General features: G+C 45.6%; 1 protein-coding gene across 1 annotated transcript in view; it reads left to right on the top strand.

The window, feature by feature from the left end:
- LOC306913200 (disco-interacting protein 2 homolog C-like) overlaps nt 1–22035 on the top strand; it is a gene marked incomplete at its 5' end in the record, with an annotated part of 84753 nt that overhangs the window by 27097 nt on the left and 35621 nt on the right. The window contains 7 exon segments of the mRNA XM_079489788.1: nt 5440–5768; nt 8271–8415; nt 9242–9361; nt 12729–12926; nt 14133–14224; nt 16796–16906; nt 19959–20082. Coding sequence (XP_079345914.1) covers nt 5440–5768; nt 8271–8415; nt 9242–9361; nt 12729–12926; nt 14133–14224; nt 16796–16906; nt 19959–20082 — 1119 coding nt within the window.

Genomic DNA, 22035 nt, shown 5'->3' with positions numbered 1-22035 from the left:
ATTTATGTGACCATACTGTAGCATTTCAGTAAGTCCAGCTTTGATGTGAAAATAATACGGCATAATGGCAAATATAAGTATTACTTTCTATTCAACAACAGTTGTGCTAGTCAAAAAAGGGATAGACATACGCACGCACACAATTACACTATGAATGGGACGATTCACTTACCTCCTGATTTGATACGATCTTGATACCTGCCAATTTGATTTATATTGCGATTCTTAATTATATTGCGATTCAACGATTATTGCGATTCGATATTACGTTATTTTTCCCCACTATTATAAACAATATAAACCATGAAAAGTTACGTCAGTCAGTCTTTTTGACATGAAAAAAACACCAAAAAGATTCGGAGACCTTAAAATCGATTTAAGGTTAAAAAAAAAAGAAATCTTAAAAATTATTAAAAAAGAAAATTGCGATATCCACCCCTACAGTGTGCACACACACACACACGCACACACACACACACACACACACACACACGCGCACACGTGCACATGCACATGCACACACACACACACAAGGAGACAGACACACGGTGGTTATTTCAATTGAATTCCATCTTACTAAGCCCAAAATACCGACCCCACAAAAGCCTGCCCCGTGCCCGGGGAGGATTACGTTGTAATGCCCGTGTCTGCTCCTCTCAGCCGTTTAGATGCTGAGCGAGGCACACTAATTTCACCCAAAAAAAAAAGATACAAAAAAAAGGGGGAAAAAATTATAGCTTCAGAGAATGCCACAGAATTGGTAAGAGAGTCCACGCACGCACGCACGCACGCACGCACGCACGCACGCACGCACGCACCCACGCACGCACGCACGCACGCACACACACACACACACACACACACACACACACACACACACACACACACACACACACACACACACACACACACACACACAATGAGGTACAGTGGAACCTTTGGCTCAAAGCAAACTGCATTAGGAAGAAGTTTTAAAAGGCAAAAGCGATTATAAGCAATTCAGCATAATGCTACAGTAACAATAACACCCACGCACTGTAGTCTGGGAAAGACAAGGTTTTAGTTGTGGGTCTATTGACATTCATCTAGCCATGTTTTGTCTATGTTGACAGTTAGTTGTCTCCACCAGGCCGAAGGCATGGGGAGAGAGTATGTTTTGCACTCCGTCCGTGTGTGTGTGTGTGTGTGTGTGTGTGTGTGTGTGTGTGTGTGTCCGTCCGTCCGTCCGTCCGTCCGTCCGTCCGTCCGTCCGTCCGTCCTTCCGTCCGTCCGTTACCAGCTAATCTCCGGCACCGTTAACCCGGTCGATGCCAAACTTTGCACACACACTCCCTGGATGCCAACGATGAACCTCTCCCCCGCATTTTCCAGAATGGCCTGTTATAGCGCCACCATGGGCAGCTTTTCACATGTTTTACCTAAAACTGCACCGATCTGCGTGAAACGTTGCATGCACACTCCCTAGAGGCCAAGGACAAACCTTTGACCTGCATTTTCCGCATCTGCCTTTTATAGCGCCACCAGGAGGCCGACTTTTGTAAAACACATTTTTTGATATTACTCCTCCAGATTCTGTCCAAAAATCTCAAAAATCGTTACACAGTATCTCTATGGTCATGTGCTCAAGTCGGATCTGTCCGATATTTCATATTCCATCCTAATTGGCTATAATTGGCTTTCACAGTTTGCAAGATTGCCCCGTTTTGAACAAAAGCCTCAAATCATGAACGCAGCATGCAATTTACATGAAGTCTTTCACACATTTTCTTACTAGGCTGAGGAATATATCCCACCCTTTTCACATTGGCCTGTTATAGCGCCACCAACAGGTTGATTTTTGCAAAACACATTTTTGGAACAAAATGCCTCAAGTCATCCAATTGCCATCAAAGGCATGTTTATATTACTCCTAAACATTTTGCCAAACATCTCACACAGTCCTATCCTCCTGGTGGAGACCTGTGCCCAGAAGGGCACTTTCTCTAGTTCTTCTTGTACCGCTATAGTCACTAGTCAGAAGTCCCCCACCCACCCAAATCAGGGGAGCCTTAACGATTCCATGCCACCATTGACTCCAGCGCTCTGGATGCCAACAGAATGCACGAAAAAGGCAGCGAAGACGACCCCGTGAACCGGAAGTAGTAATCGGCCATTTTCGTGCCACAGTGGATCACCTTTGCTAGCGTTAGAAGCGTTAATATGCTAACCGAGACGTCGTGATCATTTTTTATTGAGCTCCTAACCTTCCCTCACCTCATATCACCTCAATTCCGAGAAAAAACGCAGCTAAAGAACGTGTGCGCGTGCACAGAGTTTTGGGATTTCGATGACGTCACACCATAGAATCAAGCGTTGCCTAGCGACGGGAAGCTAAAATACGGTAAATGTAATCGTATTAATTTTGGATTAATACTCTTTTAACATTTCTTGTGTTCTCGTGTTTGGCAAAGGGGGGGTTTAGATTTCTCGAGTTTGGCATAGATTGCGTCGCTTCTGCTACGCGTTGTGAACTTGTAGGTCTGCGCAACCCCAGCATCCATATTCAGGGGGGGAACCTTCACACAATATAGCAGATCTACAAGCTCTCTCTTAGAGCTCTCTCTCCGAGAGCTTGTAGATCTGCGATTTTCAGCAAATATATTTGATGTGGGGCAAAAACGTAGAAAACTAGCATGATATGATATAGTACTTTATTGTCAGTTCACACTGAAATTTGTCTTGCGACCCAGCAGCCAACTATGCAGAAACACACGTTTGACACAGAACAAAACAATATTACATACATGAAGACGAGCAATGTCCACCGCGTAGATTACCAAATGGCACCTCTTTAGTCTGACCTTATTGTATGCTGGTACCCCATATCTCCTTCCTGAGGGTAGCAACCTATATTCTCCTTACAACACATGGTTAGTATTAGATATGATATGATATGAACTTTATTTGTATAGCGCTTTTCAAAGCATAGTTCCAAAGTGATGCACAGAGCAAGGTTAAAAACAGCAAGAAACACACAATAACAAAATGATAATGGCACACCAAACAATAACAAGGATGTATGTACAATTGGCTATTAAATAGTTAAAAAACACTCTGTATAAAGGTGGGTTTTCAGGCATGACTTAAATAGGGGGATGGATGGTGCTACCCTAATGTGCACTGGCAGTGCGTTCCACAGTCTGGGTGCCCGAGCGGCAAAAGCCCGGTCACCCCGGGTAACTAGGTTAGTACGAGGGACAGCCAGGAGGGCCTTATCCGAGGATCTGAGGGTGCGCCCGGATTTAGGGAGGGATAGCATCTCACGGATGTAAATAGGGGCCAGCCCATTTAAGGCTTTGAACGTGATTAATGAGATCTTGAAGTCACATCTGGCGCTCACCGGCAGCCAGTGCAGATCTGCTAGTATTGGTGTTATATGGTCCCGTTTCTTTGTATTTGTCAGTAGTCGAGCAGCAGAGTTTTGTATTAATTGTAGACGGGATGTAATTTTCTTCGGAAGGCCAGAGTAGATGGAATTGCAGTAGTCGAGACGTGATGATATGAGAGCGTGAATAACAGTTTCGAGGTCCGGGGCTGAGAGGAATGGCTTGATTTTGGATATGTTCCTTAACTGGAAGTAGCAGGATTGGACGACTGTTGTTACCTGTTTCTTGAACGAGAGCTCTGAGTCAAAAATCACCCCCAGGTTACGGGATATTAGAGGTGATATTCCTTGCTAACCTTACGATGCTGTTATCATACGTGGATGTATAAAGTTTCTGAAGTGGTTGTCCAACAATCTTTGAACAAATGTTCAGTTGTTGCAGTTGTTTAGGGCTGCAGACAAACATCCATACCAGGTGGTACTACAGTACTGAAGAACACTCATAATAACAGAAGTGAAGAACAAAAGAAGAATCTGTCTATACCAGCACCGAAGGATCTTAGACGGTGAAGGAAGTAGATTCTTTGCTTTGTTTTCTCACACACTCAATCAATCTGATCTTTCCATGACAACAGATGGTCTATTTCTAATCCTAGGTATTTGTACGAACATACCTGGTTGTTCTGTTCACCATGAATAGTAATGGGGGGTCTGTGTATCTCTGGTGGTGTACTGGTGGTGTTGTGGTTGAGAGCATGAAGCCCTCAACCACAACAAGGTTTAAGTGGTTAATGCTCACACACATTCACACCGGCGTAGCCGTAATTAGAGCCTAGACTGACACGATTAACACAATTACAGAGACGTTTGCATGACAGCAATTGGTAGACGATGAGTTCCTCTCTTGTCGCGACTGGCCTGCGGTGCAAACTGACATAATTACGGCGAGGAATCACAGAGAGACATCTGTGTCACAGAAATCCGACATAAAGGTGAAGGAAGGTCGACGATGGATGTGTATGAGAGAGAGAACAGACGGTAGAGACAGACGGTGGAGAACATAATGACATGTCGCGCTGCTTTACTTTCGCACTGGTGGAAAAAACTACACGATTGTTTTTCTTGGGTACAGGCTTTAGTTATGTCATACTATTGATCTGATTGTCATTAGACCGACACCCTACCCAAAACCCTAACCCAGGGGTCCTCAATAGGCGGACCGCGGTCCACGACCGGACCGCAGACCACCTCTCTGTGGACCCTGGGCAAAAAATGTTTTTTTTTTGTTTTTTTTACTTGACAAAATAAAAGTGTTCTTTGTGCCTCAACACAATACCTCTCATTTGCTGTGAATCTTTGGAGGGGAATATTTGTGAAACATTTTATTTCCATACTCTGCACCCCAGTATTGGTTGGTTGGGAGGGATCCGATTTGTATAAGCTTGCCTTGGTGTGACTGTACTAAAAAATATAGAGCCCCGCTCTCCGCTGGCCGCTGCGTGGCCCGCGCTGCGTGGCCCGCGCTGCGTGGCCCGCGCTGCGTGGCATGGGACCTTAGTCTTTTTCAAAAATTAGTGGACCTTCAGCATTTCTAGTTGAGGACCCCTGCCCTAACCTAACAATAACCGCAAGCACGGCACAACGCATGTCGGACCAACGTATTGTCGGGAGTGACGGGTGATTTCCGCATGTCGGACCTTCGGTCCGATCTGACGTGTCGGATTGTTTTTTAAATGCTAATTTTGATCATGGGCGACTTGATACTGTAGCCTAGGGGATATATGTTATTTTGACATGCTTAAAACACATCATGCAGGAAAAGAGAGAGATTTACAACTGAAAACCAAACTAGGGGACTAATTAATAGGGCATTTTAACACTGATGCCTTCCAGTCACAATGTGGGACAGGGTCTCAATTTGTGGCTGACGCCTGTCCCACACAATTAAGGGAGGACATCTGGTAGGTTGTGAGTGTCCTTGTTCCATTTCCTCGTTCAAACGAGGCCTGTTTCTCTGCCGTTTATAACCCCTGTACACGTCGACCCCTCTCTTCCTCCCTCTCCTCCACCTCCAGGCCTGTCTCCTCTGTGCTCTGACTCGTCATCGGAGGGCTCCGACGTCGAAGACGACGACGAGGAGCCGGGGGGCCCGGGGGGCGACGACATGTCCGTGGCGGAGCACTGGATGAGCCGAGGCGGGGGCCCCCTCGGGGCCCACCACCAACACCACCACCACCACCACCACCACCACCCCGGCAGCCTGGGACTGCAGGGCCTGGGCCTGGGAGGAGGCGGGGGCCCCGGGGCCCACCTGGGCTCCACCTCCTCGTCCTCGTCGTCGACGCAGAGCGGCGGAAGCGGCAATGCAGGGCGCCTGGCCGACAACCTGGCGCACGCGCACATCTCTTCGCACGCCGCCGCTACGGCGCACCTGCTGCCACACTCCTCCTCGGCCGCAGCAGCGCACCACCACCTGTCGCACTTTCACCTCAGCCAGGCCCACCACCACCACCCGCACAGCCTGCTGTCGCAGTCACACCACGGTAAACGTTCTGTTGCCTTCACCTTCTTTCTTTGTTTCTTTATTTGTTTCTTTCTTTCTTTCTTTCTTTCTTTCTTTCTTTCTTTCTTTCTTATTACAGTGGCATTAGTCCCAGCCTTACTCATCTGCGAAGAGAAAAGGCTGGGCACAACCTACTAAGGCAGAGAATGTATCGGCTTGAGTGTCGGGCCGGGAACATCCGCCAGATGGATTTCCAGTGTTTCAAATGTATTGATAGAACACTTTTTGACAAAACACAGATCGAAACAAAAGTGACTGTTCGGGGGTAGTATACAACCCCAAAATGGGGCTCGCCATCGGCCCCCAAAAATGTGCCATCGGTCGGCCTCTATATTAGACGTGTATGTGGGCCACCTTGGTGATGCCGCCAGAGGTCATAGACGTAGTCATGGCAACGCGAGTTTGAATTCAGTGCACATGCACGGCTGGCCTGTGTGGCGGGATATGTCCTCTCTGCACCCTCGTATGTCCTATCTCGCTCCCCTGTGCTGAATTAAGTGGAAAAGCCTACATCTAGTGGTTCTCAATCTTTTTCATGTCAAGGACTCCCCACATTAATAGGCATTTGGTTGCAGACCCCTATCTGAAAAATATTCCAAGATCTTCTTGAAGATAGCCGATCTCCAAGCTCACGACACTTCACTGTTGAGCTGTTTTCAAATAGCCAATGTTGTAGTAGGGATAAAATGGGTGAAGCTGCACTATGTAACCTTCCTCTTCTACCCCGGATTTGAACCCGGTTTCCTGCTCAAGTGCTGACATTTTAAACAATGAGCTAATAGAGCTGGCCTGCTTGCTCCGGGGGGGGATTCAGTTAAAAAATGTGTCAGTTCCTGTGTCTAGGTGAGACATGGCATTTGACACGATCTAATTGTCCCAATAGAAGAGCAGGGGGACAAAATACAACCACCGCAATTGTATAAGTTATTGTATTAGCATATTCTACCATACAGATTGGACAGAATTACATTTTATTCATTGAAAAAAGGAAAGGCAAATACATAGTGAGGCCATAGAGTGTATGCGCATGCATAAAGTGAATGGCAAATCGAGTGGCAAAGTGAGTGGAAAAGTGAGTTTAACGTCATTTAACGTTGTTTAATGCAATCAGTTTTCTGTTTGGATGTATGGGCTGTCAAGGCCAGAAAGTAGTTTTTGCCACTCAGTAGGCCTAACATCCGGGTATGATGATGATGTCATGTGCAATGTGCATATACCCTCTATGTTGATGCTATATTAACTAACTTAGCTGAACCCCCTGGAACCTCCTCAAGGACCCCGGGGGTTCCCACTTTGTGAAAGCACCGGCCCGAACAGAATGTTTGAAAAGAGTAACCCTACATGTCCCTTGCAGGTATAGGCCACCTGTCTCTGAAGAGGAAGGGGGCTCTGAGTGTGGCGGAGAACGGAGGCTCCCTCAGGCGCTCCTGTGAGTTTGGCTCTGACATGCTGTGGCCCCCGCCGCTGGAGTCTGACGGTAGGCACCATGTTTGTTATCATCACTGTCAGCCACAAACCTCTTCATCTCTATATTCTAACTTGAAATCGCATCGAGGCTCAAGGAGTTTCATTGCCATTCCATACGAGTGCAGAATGAAATTTGTTCACCCAGATCCTGGTCAGGCAAAAAGATAAAAAACAAAAACACATTTCATAGGAATTCTCTTAAAAGATCATAACAATTTATAAACATTAAACCTAAAGTGCAAAAAAGAGTTTGTACCGCTCTTTGATATAGAGTCTATATCATGCATAAAGTGCAAATCGAGTGACAAAATGAGTTTAACGTTGTTTAATGTTGTTTAACGCAATCAGATAGGACTTTTCTGTTTGGGTGTATGGGCAGTCAAAGTCGTTGCTGGTCAGTAGGCTTTCCTGATGATGTCACGTGCATACCCTCTATTGTGCGTGCCCATAAAAAAAGCAGCAGCACTATAAACATTGAAAAGTGTGCATATGCTAATAAAAAACAACTTTATGCTTCCTATGGGTAATCTGAGCATCAAAGCAATATTTTAAATACTTTTTATTAGCATGTGCATTCCATATATTCCATAGGGCTGGACCACACATAGACATATGACATCATAAACTTGCGACAGGAGGAGTTCCTATTATATTGAGTGAAAGATTCTCTATTTATGAAAGAAATAACATTTTTAATTTTTAATTTTAGTTATAGAGGGTATAAGAGTATAATGAGTATAATGTTTTAATGCATATTTGTCATATTAGCCAGGTAATTACTAGAGGAAAGGTACTTGGTTACTTTATACCACTGGTTTTGTAGTCACTCTCTCTCTCTCTCTCTCTCTCTCTCTCTCTCTCTCTCTCCCTACAGAGAACCATTCAGCCCCTCCGGATGTGACTGGCTACTCGTCAGACTCCTCCCACTCTCGCCCGGAGCGCCACCACATGTCCAACATGGGAACTATTGCCAGGAACACGCAGAAGTATGGCAACGCAGAGCGCATGGAGACCGGGGACGGTAGGCCCTTAACTCTAAGTGTGTGTGTGTGTGTGTGTGTGTGTGTGTGTGTGTGTGTGTGTGTGTGTGTGTGTGTGTGTGTGTGTGTGTGTGTGTGTGTGTGTGTGTGTGTGTGTGTGTGTGTGTGTGTGTGTGTGTGTGTGTGTGTGTGTGTGCACGACTGCGCGCACGTGCAGTGCTGGTCATATTTTTTCCTTAACCCATATAGGCCTGACGTCGAAATTTAAAAAATGTCTTTTAAAAAAAAAAAGATCTGAAAACATCATGTTTCTGTATCAGTGGTTCTCAATATTTCATGTCAAGGACCCCAAAAATGATATGTAATTGGCCACCGACCCCCATCTGAAAATATGTTGTTCCAGGGACCCCCCAGAAGCAAAGATTTGAGTTTAAAACTGAAACTCTGAAAGAATATATATTCAAACATTTGAGGCACATTTTCACAATTTTTCAAAAATAGCAGACCTGCAAGTTCATAGCTGTGAGCTTGTAGATCTGCTATTTTTCAATAGCTAAAGTATAACATAATGCTTGAAACACCAACAGGGGTTCCCGCCCAAAATGGGTTAAGGGATATTTCTGAATTATTAGAAAAAAAGAAAAGAAAAAAAATCATGAAAAACACTTAACACGTGTGTAACACGTGGCGAGGAATGAGTTAAGTACTAACTGTACTTGAGTAAATGTACTAAAAAAAACTATAAACAAAACATCCTATCTGTTTCACAGTAGAGTGAACATAATTGTCAAATTCCATTTTCTCCTGAGAAAGTTGCCAAACATTAGCTTCTGGAACTCACTGTGTATATGTGCATGTGTTTTCCAGGTGTGCCAGTCAGCAGCCGTGTGTCTGCAAAGATCCAGCAGCTGGTGAGCACGCTGAAGATGCCTCGCAGACCCCCGCTGAGGGAGTTCTTTGTGGACGACTTTGACGAGCTTCTAGAGGGTCTGTCTGCCTGCCTGCCTGCCTGTCTGCCTGCCTGCCTGCCTGTCTGTCTGTCTGTCTGTCTGTCTGTCTGTCTGTCTGTCTTGGGGGGGGGGGACTTTTAAAGGACTTTTAAAATCCTTTTTTCTAAAGATTTGTTTTTTGGCGTCTCTGCCTTTATTGATAGTATCAAGTGAAGAAGTGAAGATTGACAGGAAAGAGGGAGAGAGAGAGAGAGAAGGGGAGAGACATGCAGAAAAGGACATCATGAATGGGACTCGAACACGCAACACGCTGTCAGGCCAAAGCCTGGACCACTTGGCCAGCGGGCACCCCAAACCCCTTTAACACCTAAATAAAACATGAAATAAGGCCAATTCTGCATCAAAAGTAATCAACAAACCATGAAAATATTTTTGAACATTTTTGAGCAGATTTACAAGCTCACAATGCCTGGAAACGTGAGCTTGTTGATCTGCTATTTTCACAATATCATCTGTGGAACTAGGTCAAACTAAAGGTAATGCCTCAACTCCTACAATTCCAAGTGCTTATCAGGGGGAGGGAGGGTGGCACAGTCCAAATAGTCATATTTTGCGGGGTCACTCACGGCCTGAAAAAGGTTGAGAACCACCGCTGTAGTCTGCCGGCTCTCGCAGATCCAAGTTAGGGCTGCGACTATACACAACTTTTTCCGATTGATCGAATTATCGAGAAGGAGTCGAAGTGCTGCCTCAGCTGTTAAAGCTGTGCACACCCTCAGCCCTCTTGGTTCGAGGACATAAGTAAAAAAAACATTTATAAAGGTTCAATTATAGTGGAGCACTGGAGACTAAGGACCATCAAGATGTGTACCCGAGGCCGATCTCGAGTACGAGAGCACTACAGTATCCCCAAGCAATCATCCAGCTCAAGTTATTCATCAGCATGGATAGCTAACCTTGTGTCACCAGGCTTTCCACCTTGGAGGAAAACTAAATTGCCGCGTGATCCTGTCGGGAGCGGATGATGGGCAGTATTATGTGTGTCTTAAGTACCAGGTCTTATTACTTAACTTAAGACCTGGAGGAGTGATCAATGCCATTTGGATATTCTGAGTGGCCAAACAGCATTGACCACGCCTCCAGGTCTTAAGTTAAGTCATAAGACCTGGTACTTAAGACATGCATAATACTGCCCGATATCTTACTGTACGTCATGTTGTAGTCATTGTTTTGTAGTCATCAGGCCTCAAATCACAACTTCCTTTCCCTCAAACCGGAAGAATAATACCTTCCCAATAAAGGCGTAGTTTCGCGGATTTCTAAAATACAAAATAAATATAAATGTGAGTGTGCTTTCCACAGGTCAATTCTATTCTCATCGCAGGCTACGAGAGAGCGAGTCACGCTTTTATTGGGATGGTATTATTCTTCCCGTTTGAGGGAAAGGAAGTTCTGGTTTGAGGCTTCCGGGCCTGATGACTACAAAACAATGACTACAACATGACGTGAGGTATCATCCGCTCCCGACCGGATCGTAAACCCTGCTGCCCAGGCTAATGAATAGCTATGCAGAGCCATTGAAGGAGAGTTACGACATCTCTGTCTTTTACATAGACTTATTTTGGCGAAGAGTGACAAAGGACTGAACCGGAACTTTACGGAATGCATTGGAGTCTATGGGCTCGCGCGAGTACATGAACCACGTGACCAGGCTGTTTTCTGCACCCTCATTGGCATAACTCCATCAATGGCTCTGGCTAGTGGCTGGCTGCTTGGATGAGGATGAATGCGCTTTGATGTCACATAGCGTGGACCACCAGGGGATCGGTAGGATCGGCAAAGGGTTAATGCCATCTTGGAATAACAGCTGCTCCAGGATATGGCTCTCGGACAATTAATATCTCCCAACTGGCAACGTTGACAAACTAAATTAACGTAATGTCTGACGAGGCCACTCACAGGGAGGGAGTGGGGTCTCGCAAAGCCCCGAACGCTGAACAGATGGTCGGGCAGAGTCAGGGGAAATGATGAAAGCAGTGGATGCATGCATTAAAGTTTTCAGTTCTTCTATGGAAGCATCAAATGTTGCACAGCGTAAATAGCCTATCTACAAGCTCTCAACGCGTCTTGGTCTTGTCCGTGACAAACTTTTTACATTTTTTTCTCCACATCATTATAATGTTCTTATTTTGATCATAAGACACAATTACTGAATGTCAAGTCTGCAGGTTTTATTCAGAATATGTATGCTACGTATTTACTATACTATGGCACATTAGAAGTCCAACTAGTACTAGTACTAGTACTAGTAGTTTTTCCGCAAATACCCCCTTAACTATGAAAGTGTACAAATGGAACCAAATTCTATTTGTACGCTCTCAGAGTTACAGACCTGCTGTGGTCATTCAGGGCTAGCTCTTTTGGTTTCTGGTAATATTATTGTCCACTCGTTTGTATGTCCATGGCAAAACAAATATATATTTATATATATATATACCCGTATTGTCCCGAATATAAGACGACTCTGATTATAAGACGACCCCCATTTTTCAAGACTCATTTGTGGAAAAAAAACATTGAATGTCAAATAGTCTATAGTCCCCGATTATAATACGATAATTTCCATTGGGGAAAAAAACATAGTCTATAGAGTGTCGCTGTCCCGCCCCCTCGAGAGACCCGGAAAATAAATCCCTGTTCATTTTCCTCATAGACTTTTAAAAAAGTATTTATTTAAAGACGCGGACAAAGCCAACTCTTGCCGTGACAAATCGTGACAATAAACACAATGTTTTGGGCCGAACAAATAATTAGAAAAAAGAAAAAAACTGCACTTGTTTTTGTTGTTTTTCTTCTTTGTAATTATTTGTTTGGTCCAAAATATTGTGTGTGTTGTCATGATTTGTCACAACTCGAGTTGGCTTCGTACAGCGCTTAAAAGATCTTTAAATATTGGGAATTATTTCCTGGGCCTGGCGTCGTCATAAAAGGGGGCGGGACTGCAACGCTCTATAGTCCCCGATTATAATACGATCACGTTCTTTAGCATATTTCCATTGGGGGAAAAAACGTAGGGCTCCTTATCCCTAAACTTATTTTGACATTTTTTACTATTTTAAAACATTTAAAAATAGTTCAACTAGCCAATCTACATCGACACGTTGTTAGCTTGTTAGCTTTTAAAATGTTTTAAAATAGTAAAAAATGGCAAATAAGTTTAGGGATAAGGCGTAAGGGGTGGCGCAAGATATAGGGCTTAGTCTTATATTCAGCACAGTAGGGTATATATTTTGACCAAAATGTCCACCACAAGCCAGCATGGCGGTGACGACCCCCCTGTGTGTGCGCTCTCTCTCTCTCTCTCTCTCTCTCTCTCTCTCTCTCTCACTCTCGTCCGTCTCCAGTGGGGCAGCCGGACCCCAAGCAGCCCCGGGCGGAGGGGGCCGAGATGCTGCCGGCGCGAGGCGATGCCCTGGGCGTGGTCACCAACTGGCCGCCGTCCCTGGAGGCAGCGCTGCAGCGCTGGGGGACAATCTCCCCCAAAGCCCCCTGCCTCACCAGCCTGGACACGGCCGGGAAACCCCTCTACGTGCTCACATACGGTATAATGACTCGATGCACACACGTTCTTACTTTCCTTATATCTTTGCTTTTAACCCATTCTCGGGGCGCGGGGGCGGGAACACCTTTTGGGTGTTTTAAGCATTATGGTATACTTTAGCTATTGAAAAATAGCAGATCTACAAGCTCATAGCGCTACGAGCTTGTAGGTCTGCTATTTTTGAAAAATCGTGAAGATGTGGCGCAAATCTTCAGAGCGAACATTTTAAACTGAAATCTTTGCTTCTTGCATCACTGGACCGCAATGGAAACAAGCTGTAAGCTTCTTTGCATTATCCTTGTACAGATGTTATTTTTATTGTATGATCAATCAATCAATCAATCAATAAATCAATCAACTTTAAGTTGCTATTCATCACAATGAAAACTCATTTTTCAAGGTTTTAAAGAAACATAATAGTCTTGTCAGGCTATTATTTTGTGCATTAAGACCAAATGTACCAAATTAACGTACCAAGTAGCTTTCCACACACATGTACAGTAGGACATTTGTGTCACCCTCACAGCTGAACACTTTTTAATTACACGTGAACAAAACAGTGAGAGGAGAAATGGTACGTTTGTACAGGTGTAGCGTAAGAGCCCAAGGCACCGGATAGAGACATGTCACCTCACGGTAGAGGACAGACACAGCTGCTCCCATGATGTCCCACATAAGGTTCATGTGTGGAACGGCTTTGTACACACCCACCACACATGCATACACACCCACCAGACATGCACATGCATACACACCCACCAGACACGCACGCACGCGCACACACACACACACACACACACACACACACACACACACACACACACACACACACACACACACACACACACACACACACACACACACACACACACACACACACACACACACACACACACACACACACACACGCAGGCACAACTTTCTTTAAAGGACAAGTCCGGACTAAAATAACATGTAGCCTTTTTCCTACTTCTATTGACACCCATGGGGTGTATTTGCAGAATTGCTCCTGTCATCCAGTTTCCCCAGCAGTCCCCATATAGCATAGAGCAGAGCCCATGAAGCATATCGCTACTTATGCTATTTGTTGCGGTCAAAAGTGTTGTTGTTTTTTCATGAATCTATAACGCACGCACGCACGCACGCACGCACGCACGCACGCACGCACACACGCACACACTCATGCCCTGTGTTTTCCCCCCTGTAGGAAAGCTGTGGTCTCGAAGTATCAAGCTAGCCTACAACATCCTCCACAAACTGGGCAGTAAACAGGAGCCCATGGTTCGACCGGGGGACAGGGTGAGTGATAGTAACCTTACTGCACGCGTCGCACACATGCTCTCTCTCTCTCTCTCTCTCTCTCTCTCTCTCTCTCTCTCTCTCTCTCTCTCTCTCTCTCTCTCGCTCAGGGTAGTCTCGCGTAGCCAGACAACTGTTCCACAATCTCCAAATGATAGAGTCTGGACGCAAGGCAACAGTCTGGTAACGCAAGACTATGCTCAGGGACACATAGACTGGGGCATATGGACTGACGGCCTTCTTATGGCCTTCTTATAAGAGGGTATGCGCGTGACATCATCATACCCGGAAGTTATGCGGGAACGCCTACTGGGTGACGGGACGCCCTTAAGCGCAGAGCCTCGGTTTCGATGGGCGCTGATGGGACGCTTGTTTTATAGCTCCGGCTACTACAGAACGACAACCTACCTCAAACCCTAACGTAACCATAACCGCAAGCACGGAGCAGCACATCCCTCACCAACCTTAATCCTTTCGTTTTAACGGACCCCTCACCAACCTTAATCCTTTTGTTTTAACGGACCCCTCACCAACCTTAATCCTTTTGTTTTAACGGACCCCTCACCAACCTTAATCCTTTTGTTTAAATGGACCCCTCACCAACCTTAATCCTTTTGTTTTAACGGACCCCTCACCAACCTTAATCCTTTCGTTTTAACGGACCCCTCACCAACCTTAATCCTTTTGTTTTAACGGACCCCTCACCAACCTTAATCCTTTTGTTTTAACGGACCCCTCACCAACCTTAATCCTTTTGTTTTAACGGACCCCTCACCAACCTTAATCCTTTTGTTTTAACGGACCCCTCACCAACCTTAATCCTTTCGTTTTAACGGACCCCTCACCAACCTTAATCCTTTTGTTTTAACGGACCCCTCACCAACCTTAATCCTTTTGTTTTAACGGACCCCTCACCAACCTTAATCCTTTTGTTTTAACGGACCCCTCACCAACCTTAATCCTTTTGTTTTAACGGACCCCTCACCAACCTTAATCCTTTTGTTTTAACGGACCCCTCACCAACCTTAATCCTTTTGTTTTAACGGACCCCTCACCAACCTTAATCCGTCATTTTAACGGACCCCTCACCAACCTTAATCCGGTTGTTTTAACGGACCCCTCACCAACCTTAATCCGGTCGTTTTAACGGACCCCTCACAAACCTTAATCCGGTCGTTTTAACGGACCCCTCACCAACCTTAATCCGGTTGTTTTAACGGACCCCTCACCAACCTTAATCCGGTTGTTTTAACGGACCCCTCACAAACCTTAATCCTTTTGTTTTAACGGACCCCTCACCAACCTTAATCCTTTTGTTTTAACGGACCCCTCACCAACCTTAATCCTTTTGTTTTAACGGACCCCTCACCAACCTTAATCCTTTTGTTTTAACGGACTCCTCACCAACCTTAATCCGGTTGTTTTAACGGACCCCTCACCAACCTTAATCCGGTCGTTTTAACGGACCCCTCACAAACCTTAATCCGGTCGTTTTAACGGACCCCTCACCAACCTTAATCCGGTTGTTTTAACGGACCCCTCACCAACCTTAATCCGGTTGTTTTAACGGACCCCTCACAAACCTTAATCCGGCCGTTTTAACGGACCCCTCACCAACCTTAATCCTTTTGTTTTAATGGACCCCTCACCAACCTTAATCCTTTTGTTTTAACGGACCCCTCACCAACCTTAATCCTTTCGTTTTAATGGACCCCTCACCAACCTTAATCCTTTTGTTTTAACGGACCCCTCACCAACCTTAATCCTTTTGTTTTAACGGACCCCTCACCAACCTTAATCCTTTTGTTTTAACGGACCCCTCACCAACCTTAATCCTTTCGTTTTAACGGACCCCTCACCAACCTTAATCCTTTCGTTTTAACGGACCCCTCACCAACCTTAATCCTTTCGTTTTAACGGACCCCTCACCAACCTTAATCCTTTTGTTTTAATGGACCCCTCACCAACCTTAATCCTTTTGTTTTAACGACCCCTCACCAACCTTAATCCTTTTGTTTTAACGGACCCCTCACCAACCTTAATCCTTTAGTTTTAATGGACCCCTCACCAACCTTAATCCTTTTGTTTTAACGGACCCCTCACCAACCTTAATCCTTTCGTTTTAATGGACCCCTCACCAACCTTAATACCTTTGTTTTAACGGACCCCTCACCAACCTTAATCCCTTTGTTTTAACAGACCCCTCACCAACCTTAATCCTTTCGTTTTAACGGACCCCTCACCAACCTTAATCCCTTTGTTTTAATGGACCCCTCACCAACCTTAATCCGGTCGTTTTAACGGACCCCTCACAAACCTTAATCCGGTCGTTTTAACGGACCCCTCACCAACCTTAATCCGGTCGCCTGTAAAACAAGCGCCCCCTTCAGTGACCATCAACTCCCAGGCTCTGCGTAAAAGTTCCATCTTCACTGAGTGACAAAATAACTGCCCTTTACAGCCCATACATCCAATCAGAAAAATCTGATTGCATTAAACGACATTAAACTCACTTTGCCACTCACTTTATGCATTTATTACCACTAATAGTCGTCCCTCCTCCCCCTCCAGGTGGCGCTAGTGTTTCCCAACAACGATCCGGTGGCCTTCATGGTGGCCTTCTACGGGTGTCTGCTGGCCGAGGTGGTCCCCGTGCCCATAGAGGTGCCCCTCACCCGCAAGGTAATCCTACTGTCGGTGCCCATAGAGGTGCCCCTCACCCGCAAGGTAATCCTACTGTCGGTGCCCATAGAGGTGCCCCTCACTCGCAAGGTAATCCTACTGTCGGTGCCCATAGAGGTGCCCCTCACCCGCAAGGTAATCCTACTGTCGGTGCCCATAGAGGTGCCCCTCACTTGCAAGGTAATCCTAATGTCGGTGCCCATAGAGGTGCCCCTCATTCGCAAAGTAATCCTACTGTCGGTGCCCATAGAGGTGCTCCTCACCCGCAAGGTAATCCTACTGTCGGTGCCCATAGAGGTGCCCCTCACCCGCAAGGTAATCCTACTGTCGGTGCCCATAGAGGTGCCCCTCACTCGCAAGGTAATCCTACTGTCGGTGCCCATAGAGGTGCCCCTCACTCGCAAGGTAATCCTACTGTCGGTGCCCATAGAGGTGCCCCTCACTCGCAAGGTAATCCTACTGTCGGTGCCCATAGAGGTGCCCCTCACTCGCAAGGTAATCCTACTGCCGGTGCCCATAGAGGTGCCCCTCACTCGCAAGGTACCTAATCCTACTGTCGGTGCCCATAGAGGTGCCCCTCACTCGCAAGGTACCTAATCCTACTGCCGGTGCCCATAGAGGTGCCCCTCATTCGCAAGGTAATCCTACTGTCGGTGCCCATAGAGGTGCCCCTCACTCGCAAGGTAATCCTACTGTCGGTGCCCATCTCCCGCAAGGTAATCCTACTGTCGGTGCCCATAGAGGTGCCCCTCACCCGCAAGGTAATCCTACTGTCGGTGCCCATAGAGGTGCCCCTGACCTCGGTGCCGCGCTACGAACTTGTAAATCTGCTATTTTTCAATAGCTAAAGCATAACATAATGCTTAAAACACCAAAAGGGGTTCCCGTCCAGAATGTCTTTAAATAACTACTTTTGGAAACGTCTATGGAAAAAATGAATGGGGAATTATTTCCTGGTGCCCTCGTCGTTCTGAAAGGGGCGGGACTGAGATGCTCTATACCTATGCTAGATAAAACCAGGCTTGTTTCCATTCCATGCCAGCTTTGAAAAATCAACAATGGCGGACAATTGTAAACAAAGTGGAAATGCATATTTGGAACTGAAGACTGAAGACTGAAGAGGGGGGGGGGGGGAATTATACAGGGTGATACAGATGACATCACGCGTACGACCACATCAGCTGAGCTGTTCCTGAGAGCAATTTCCATAAAAGCCCCTATATGATGAGAAAGCCTGATTGTTCAAAATTGCATATAGAAAAATTTTTCTGGGCTGCAGATGAATCAAATTGCACTAAAATGCCTTTCACAGTTAGCAGAGGCGGGGTATAGGGCCGTATTTAATTTGAGCGAAAGGTTGGCAATTGCTGATTTCTTTCAATCGAGAGCTTTTAGTACATCGCTGATTGCGGGTTACAGTGATTGGTTTCCTGTAACTTGTGTGGAACATAGTGGGGATAAATTCACGTCTTGGTTACCACTGGCTCTGAGTCTGACTCCCCTGGTGCGTTGTGGTTACCACTGGCTCTGAGTCTGACTCCCCTGGTGCGTTGTGGTTACCACTGGCTCTGAGTCTGACTCCCCTGGTGGTTACCACTGGCTCTGAGTCTGACTCACCTGGTGCGTTGTGGTTACCACTGGCTCTGAGTCTGACTCCCCTGGTGCGTTGTGGTTACCACTGGCTCTGAGTCTGACTCCCCTGGTGCGTTGTGCAAACGGTTCTCCAGTTACGTGGGTTACAGACGTACAGTTGGGTGCCACCGATATTGTCCCTTATCATTTGACCCATTTAGGCCTGACCTCAAAATTTTAAAAAAATCCTTCCAAATCCTCCAGTTTTCTGAAATAAATATTTTCACGATTTTTCAAAAATAGCAGACCTACAAGCTCGTAGCGCGCCACTCGGTGGCGCGCTATGAGCTTGTAGATCTGCTATTTTTCAATAGCTAAATTATAACATAATGTTTAAAACACCAAAAGGGGTTCCCGCCCAAAATGGGTTAACTGTCCTTTTGCGCAGATCACGCAAACCTCAGCAAAAAGAAAAGGACAATATCGATGGCCTCCAACTGTACAGAGATGTGGTGCATTTAATCTAGATAACAGGCAAACGGTGATCAAAATAACAATTCTTCTACATTCTCTAATTGTGTAGACATCTTGTGAATTATGTAATGCAGATGTTTAAAAAGAAATTAACTCTTGAGAGCGTACAATTATTTTAAGCTTAGAATCAAGCCATTTTTAATTATGTTTTCAATATATTTAATTACCGTATTGTCCAGAATATAAGATGACTCTGATTATAAGACGTCAGTTGATGCTTCATAGCCCTTATGTCAAACCACCGGGATCATTTGTTTATGTTATTTTGTTTTGGAACAGTTCTTATTTGACGCGATATTAAACAAGTCTATGGAAATTCTGAACAGGTATAAAACATGACCCAGGTAGGATGTCTAAATTACGTCAGACATCGGTGCTCTATATTTACGCTGTATTAGTATTGTATCCACCTGTTTCCAGTGTCCCGTGAGCCTTGGCGTGGGCATAACTTCCTCTTCCTCTTGCTGTTGCTACTGTGACCATTGTTGCCAGATTTCGCAAGAGAAACAAGCGGCCAGGTCTATGAAAACAAGCCCAAATGTTTTAACACTTTACATCGGCTATCACAGCGGCACGTTGTGAGGTTGTATATCTGTTATTTTCAAAAATATCAAGAATATTGATTTTGGGATCTGGGGGTCCCTGGGACAAAATAATTTCAGATGGATGTCTGTGGACAATTACATAATAATATGGGGTTCCTTGACGTGAAAAATTGTGGGAACCACTGGTTTAACACCATTAGGAAGCAAGCCCAAATTATACTGTACACTTGCTTATAGCAGACATGGCAACACTGGCTGTGACAACTGAATAGGAAGTGTGGAGGAAGTGAAGCACACACACAAGTGAAGCCTGGGGCTTCACTTGTGTGTGTGCTCCTTAGGAAACAGGTGGATACTGTGGAAAAGTCCCCGCCTTGTACTAATCATGTCTTGCCCTATAGGACGCCGGCAGTCAGCAGATCGGCTTCCTATTGGGCAGCTGTGGCGTCACCGTGGCGCTGACCAGCGACGCCTGTCACAAGGGCTTGCCCAAGAGTGCCACCGGAGAGATCCCGCAGTTCAGAGGTCAGAGCAACCCCACAAACGAGACATCGTTACAGGCTTTAGCTTGTAGGCTTTCATGGCAAGGGGCGAAAAAAAAGAAAAACATTATAAGCTATAAAATGTTACAATTGTATAAGGAGGCAAATCATATTCAGAGATATTTCAGTTTCATTCTTTGGATACATGTCTTTAACTATTCTCTAGACCAGTGGGTCTTTTGAACTCATTTGACACCTTTACCGACTTGGGCTCTCGACGCCGAGATCGTCTTTGGATGTATTTTTTAATAAAAATAAATTGATTTAGCAAATATCTTACACGCTTGTAGATCGTCTGTTTTTGATGCTTGTGAATTTGATGCTATATTGACATATTTTTCTGGGGAGCCCCTCGAGGACTCTGGGGGCTCCCCGGGAACCCACTTTGAGAAGTAGGGAGGAGATAGAGGAGAGGCCTTGGATGAAGTTTCAAGTTAATGGGCTCTATGCACACAGAATAACTCTTCCGGGCCGCTTCCATACTTCCTTCACAGGTGTTTCCCATGATACTAATTGTCTCCACCAGGCCGAAGGCATGGGGAGAGAGTATGTTTTGCACTCCGTCCGTCCGTGTGTCCGTCCGTCCGTCCGTCTGTCCGTCTGTGAACAGCTAATCTCCGGCACCGTTAAACCCGGTCGATGCCAAATTTTGCACACACACTCCCTGGAGGCCAACGATGAACCTCTGCCCCAGAATTTCCAGAACGGCCTGTTATAGCGCCACCAGGAGGCCGCTTTGTGCAAAACAAGTTTTTGGACAGTACACCTACAGATTTTGTCCAAACATCACGCAAATTGGTACACAGTCTCTCTAGAGCCATTCAACGAAACGGGTCTTTCAGATTTCTCAGACTCCATCCTGATTGGCTAAGATTGGCTTCCAAAGTTCGCAGGAGTGCTCAGTTTCAAACAAAATGCTGCAAATCATGAACACATCGTGTGATTTCCGTGAAATTGTGCACGCACTTTCCCACTAGGCCGAGGAAGAAATGCCACATTTTCAACTCAGCCTCATGGCGGCGCTATAACTGGCCGAAAAGTGTTTTTACCTCTAACTGCACGGATCTGTGGATAACTTTGTATGCCAACTCCCTAGAGGCCAAGGAAAAACCTTTGCCTGGAATTTTTCACATATGCTCTTTATAGCGCCACCAGGAGGCCGACATATGTAAAACACATTTTCTAATATTACTCCTTCAGATTTTATCCAAATTTCACGCAAATCGGTACACATGCTCTCCATAGTCATGTGATCAAGACAGGTTTGTTTGATTTCTCATAATCCACCCTCATTGGCTACGATTGGCTTCTAAACTTTTCAGGAGTAGCCCGCTTTGTACCCGTTTTGTACAAATCGCCACAACTACTCAACGCAGCGTCCGATTGTGGTGAAACTGTGCATGCATATTCCCACTAGGCTTTGGAAGAAATGCCACTTGACAGTTTTCAAATCAGCCTCATGGTGGCGCTACAACAGGCCAAGCATCACACACACACTCCTATCCTCCTGGTGGAGACCTGTGCCCAGAAGGGCACTTTTTCTAGTTAAGGCTCTGTTCCATTTAGTGTGCAGTGGCACTAGTTCTGGTTCTCAAACTTTTTAATTTCAAGGACCCCCATAACTCTGAGTTTGTACAAATGGAACCCAAATGGACCCTTGCGGGTCCATTTCGGGTCCATTTTGTTCCATTTGTACACTCTCAGAGTTACACACCCGTACGGGGCCATTTGGAAGAACCCACTCAAGGACATTTGGTAGCAGAGTGTTTCCAATGAGCCAACTTGCACAATAGCAGCACCCTGACTCTGTTTGACCAGAATGGAACAGAGCCTTCATCACAGTATCAGCGGTAACACCTGTGAAGGAAGTAGGGAAGGGGCCCAAGTTCTTTCCAAAATGGCATGTGTGCATATAGCCCATTGTCAGCTTTCTGAA

The sequence above is a fragment of the Electrona antarctica genome (assembly GCF_951216825.1).
Source record: "Electrona antarctica genome assembly, chromosome: 20".
Classification (NCBI taxonomy): domain Eukaryota; kingdom Metazoa; phylum Chordata; class Actinopteri; order Myctophiformes; family Myctophidae; genus Electrona; species Electrona antarctica.
This window is presented reverse-complemented; position numbering and strand designations above follow the sequence as displayed.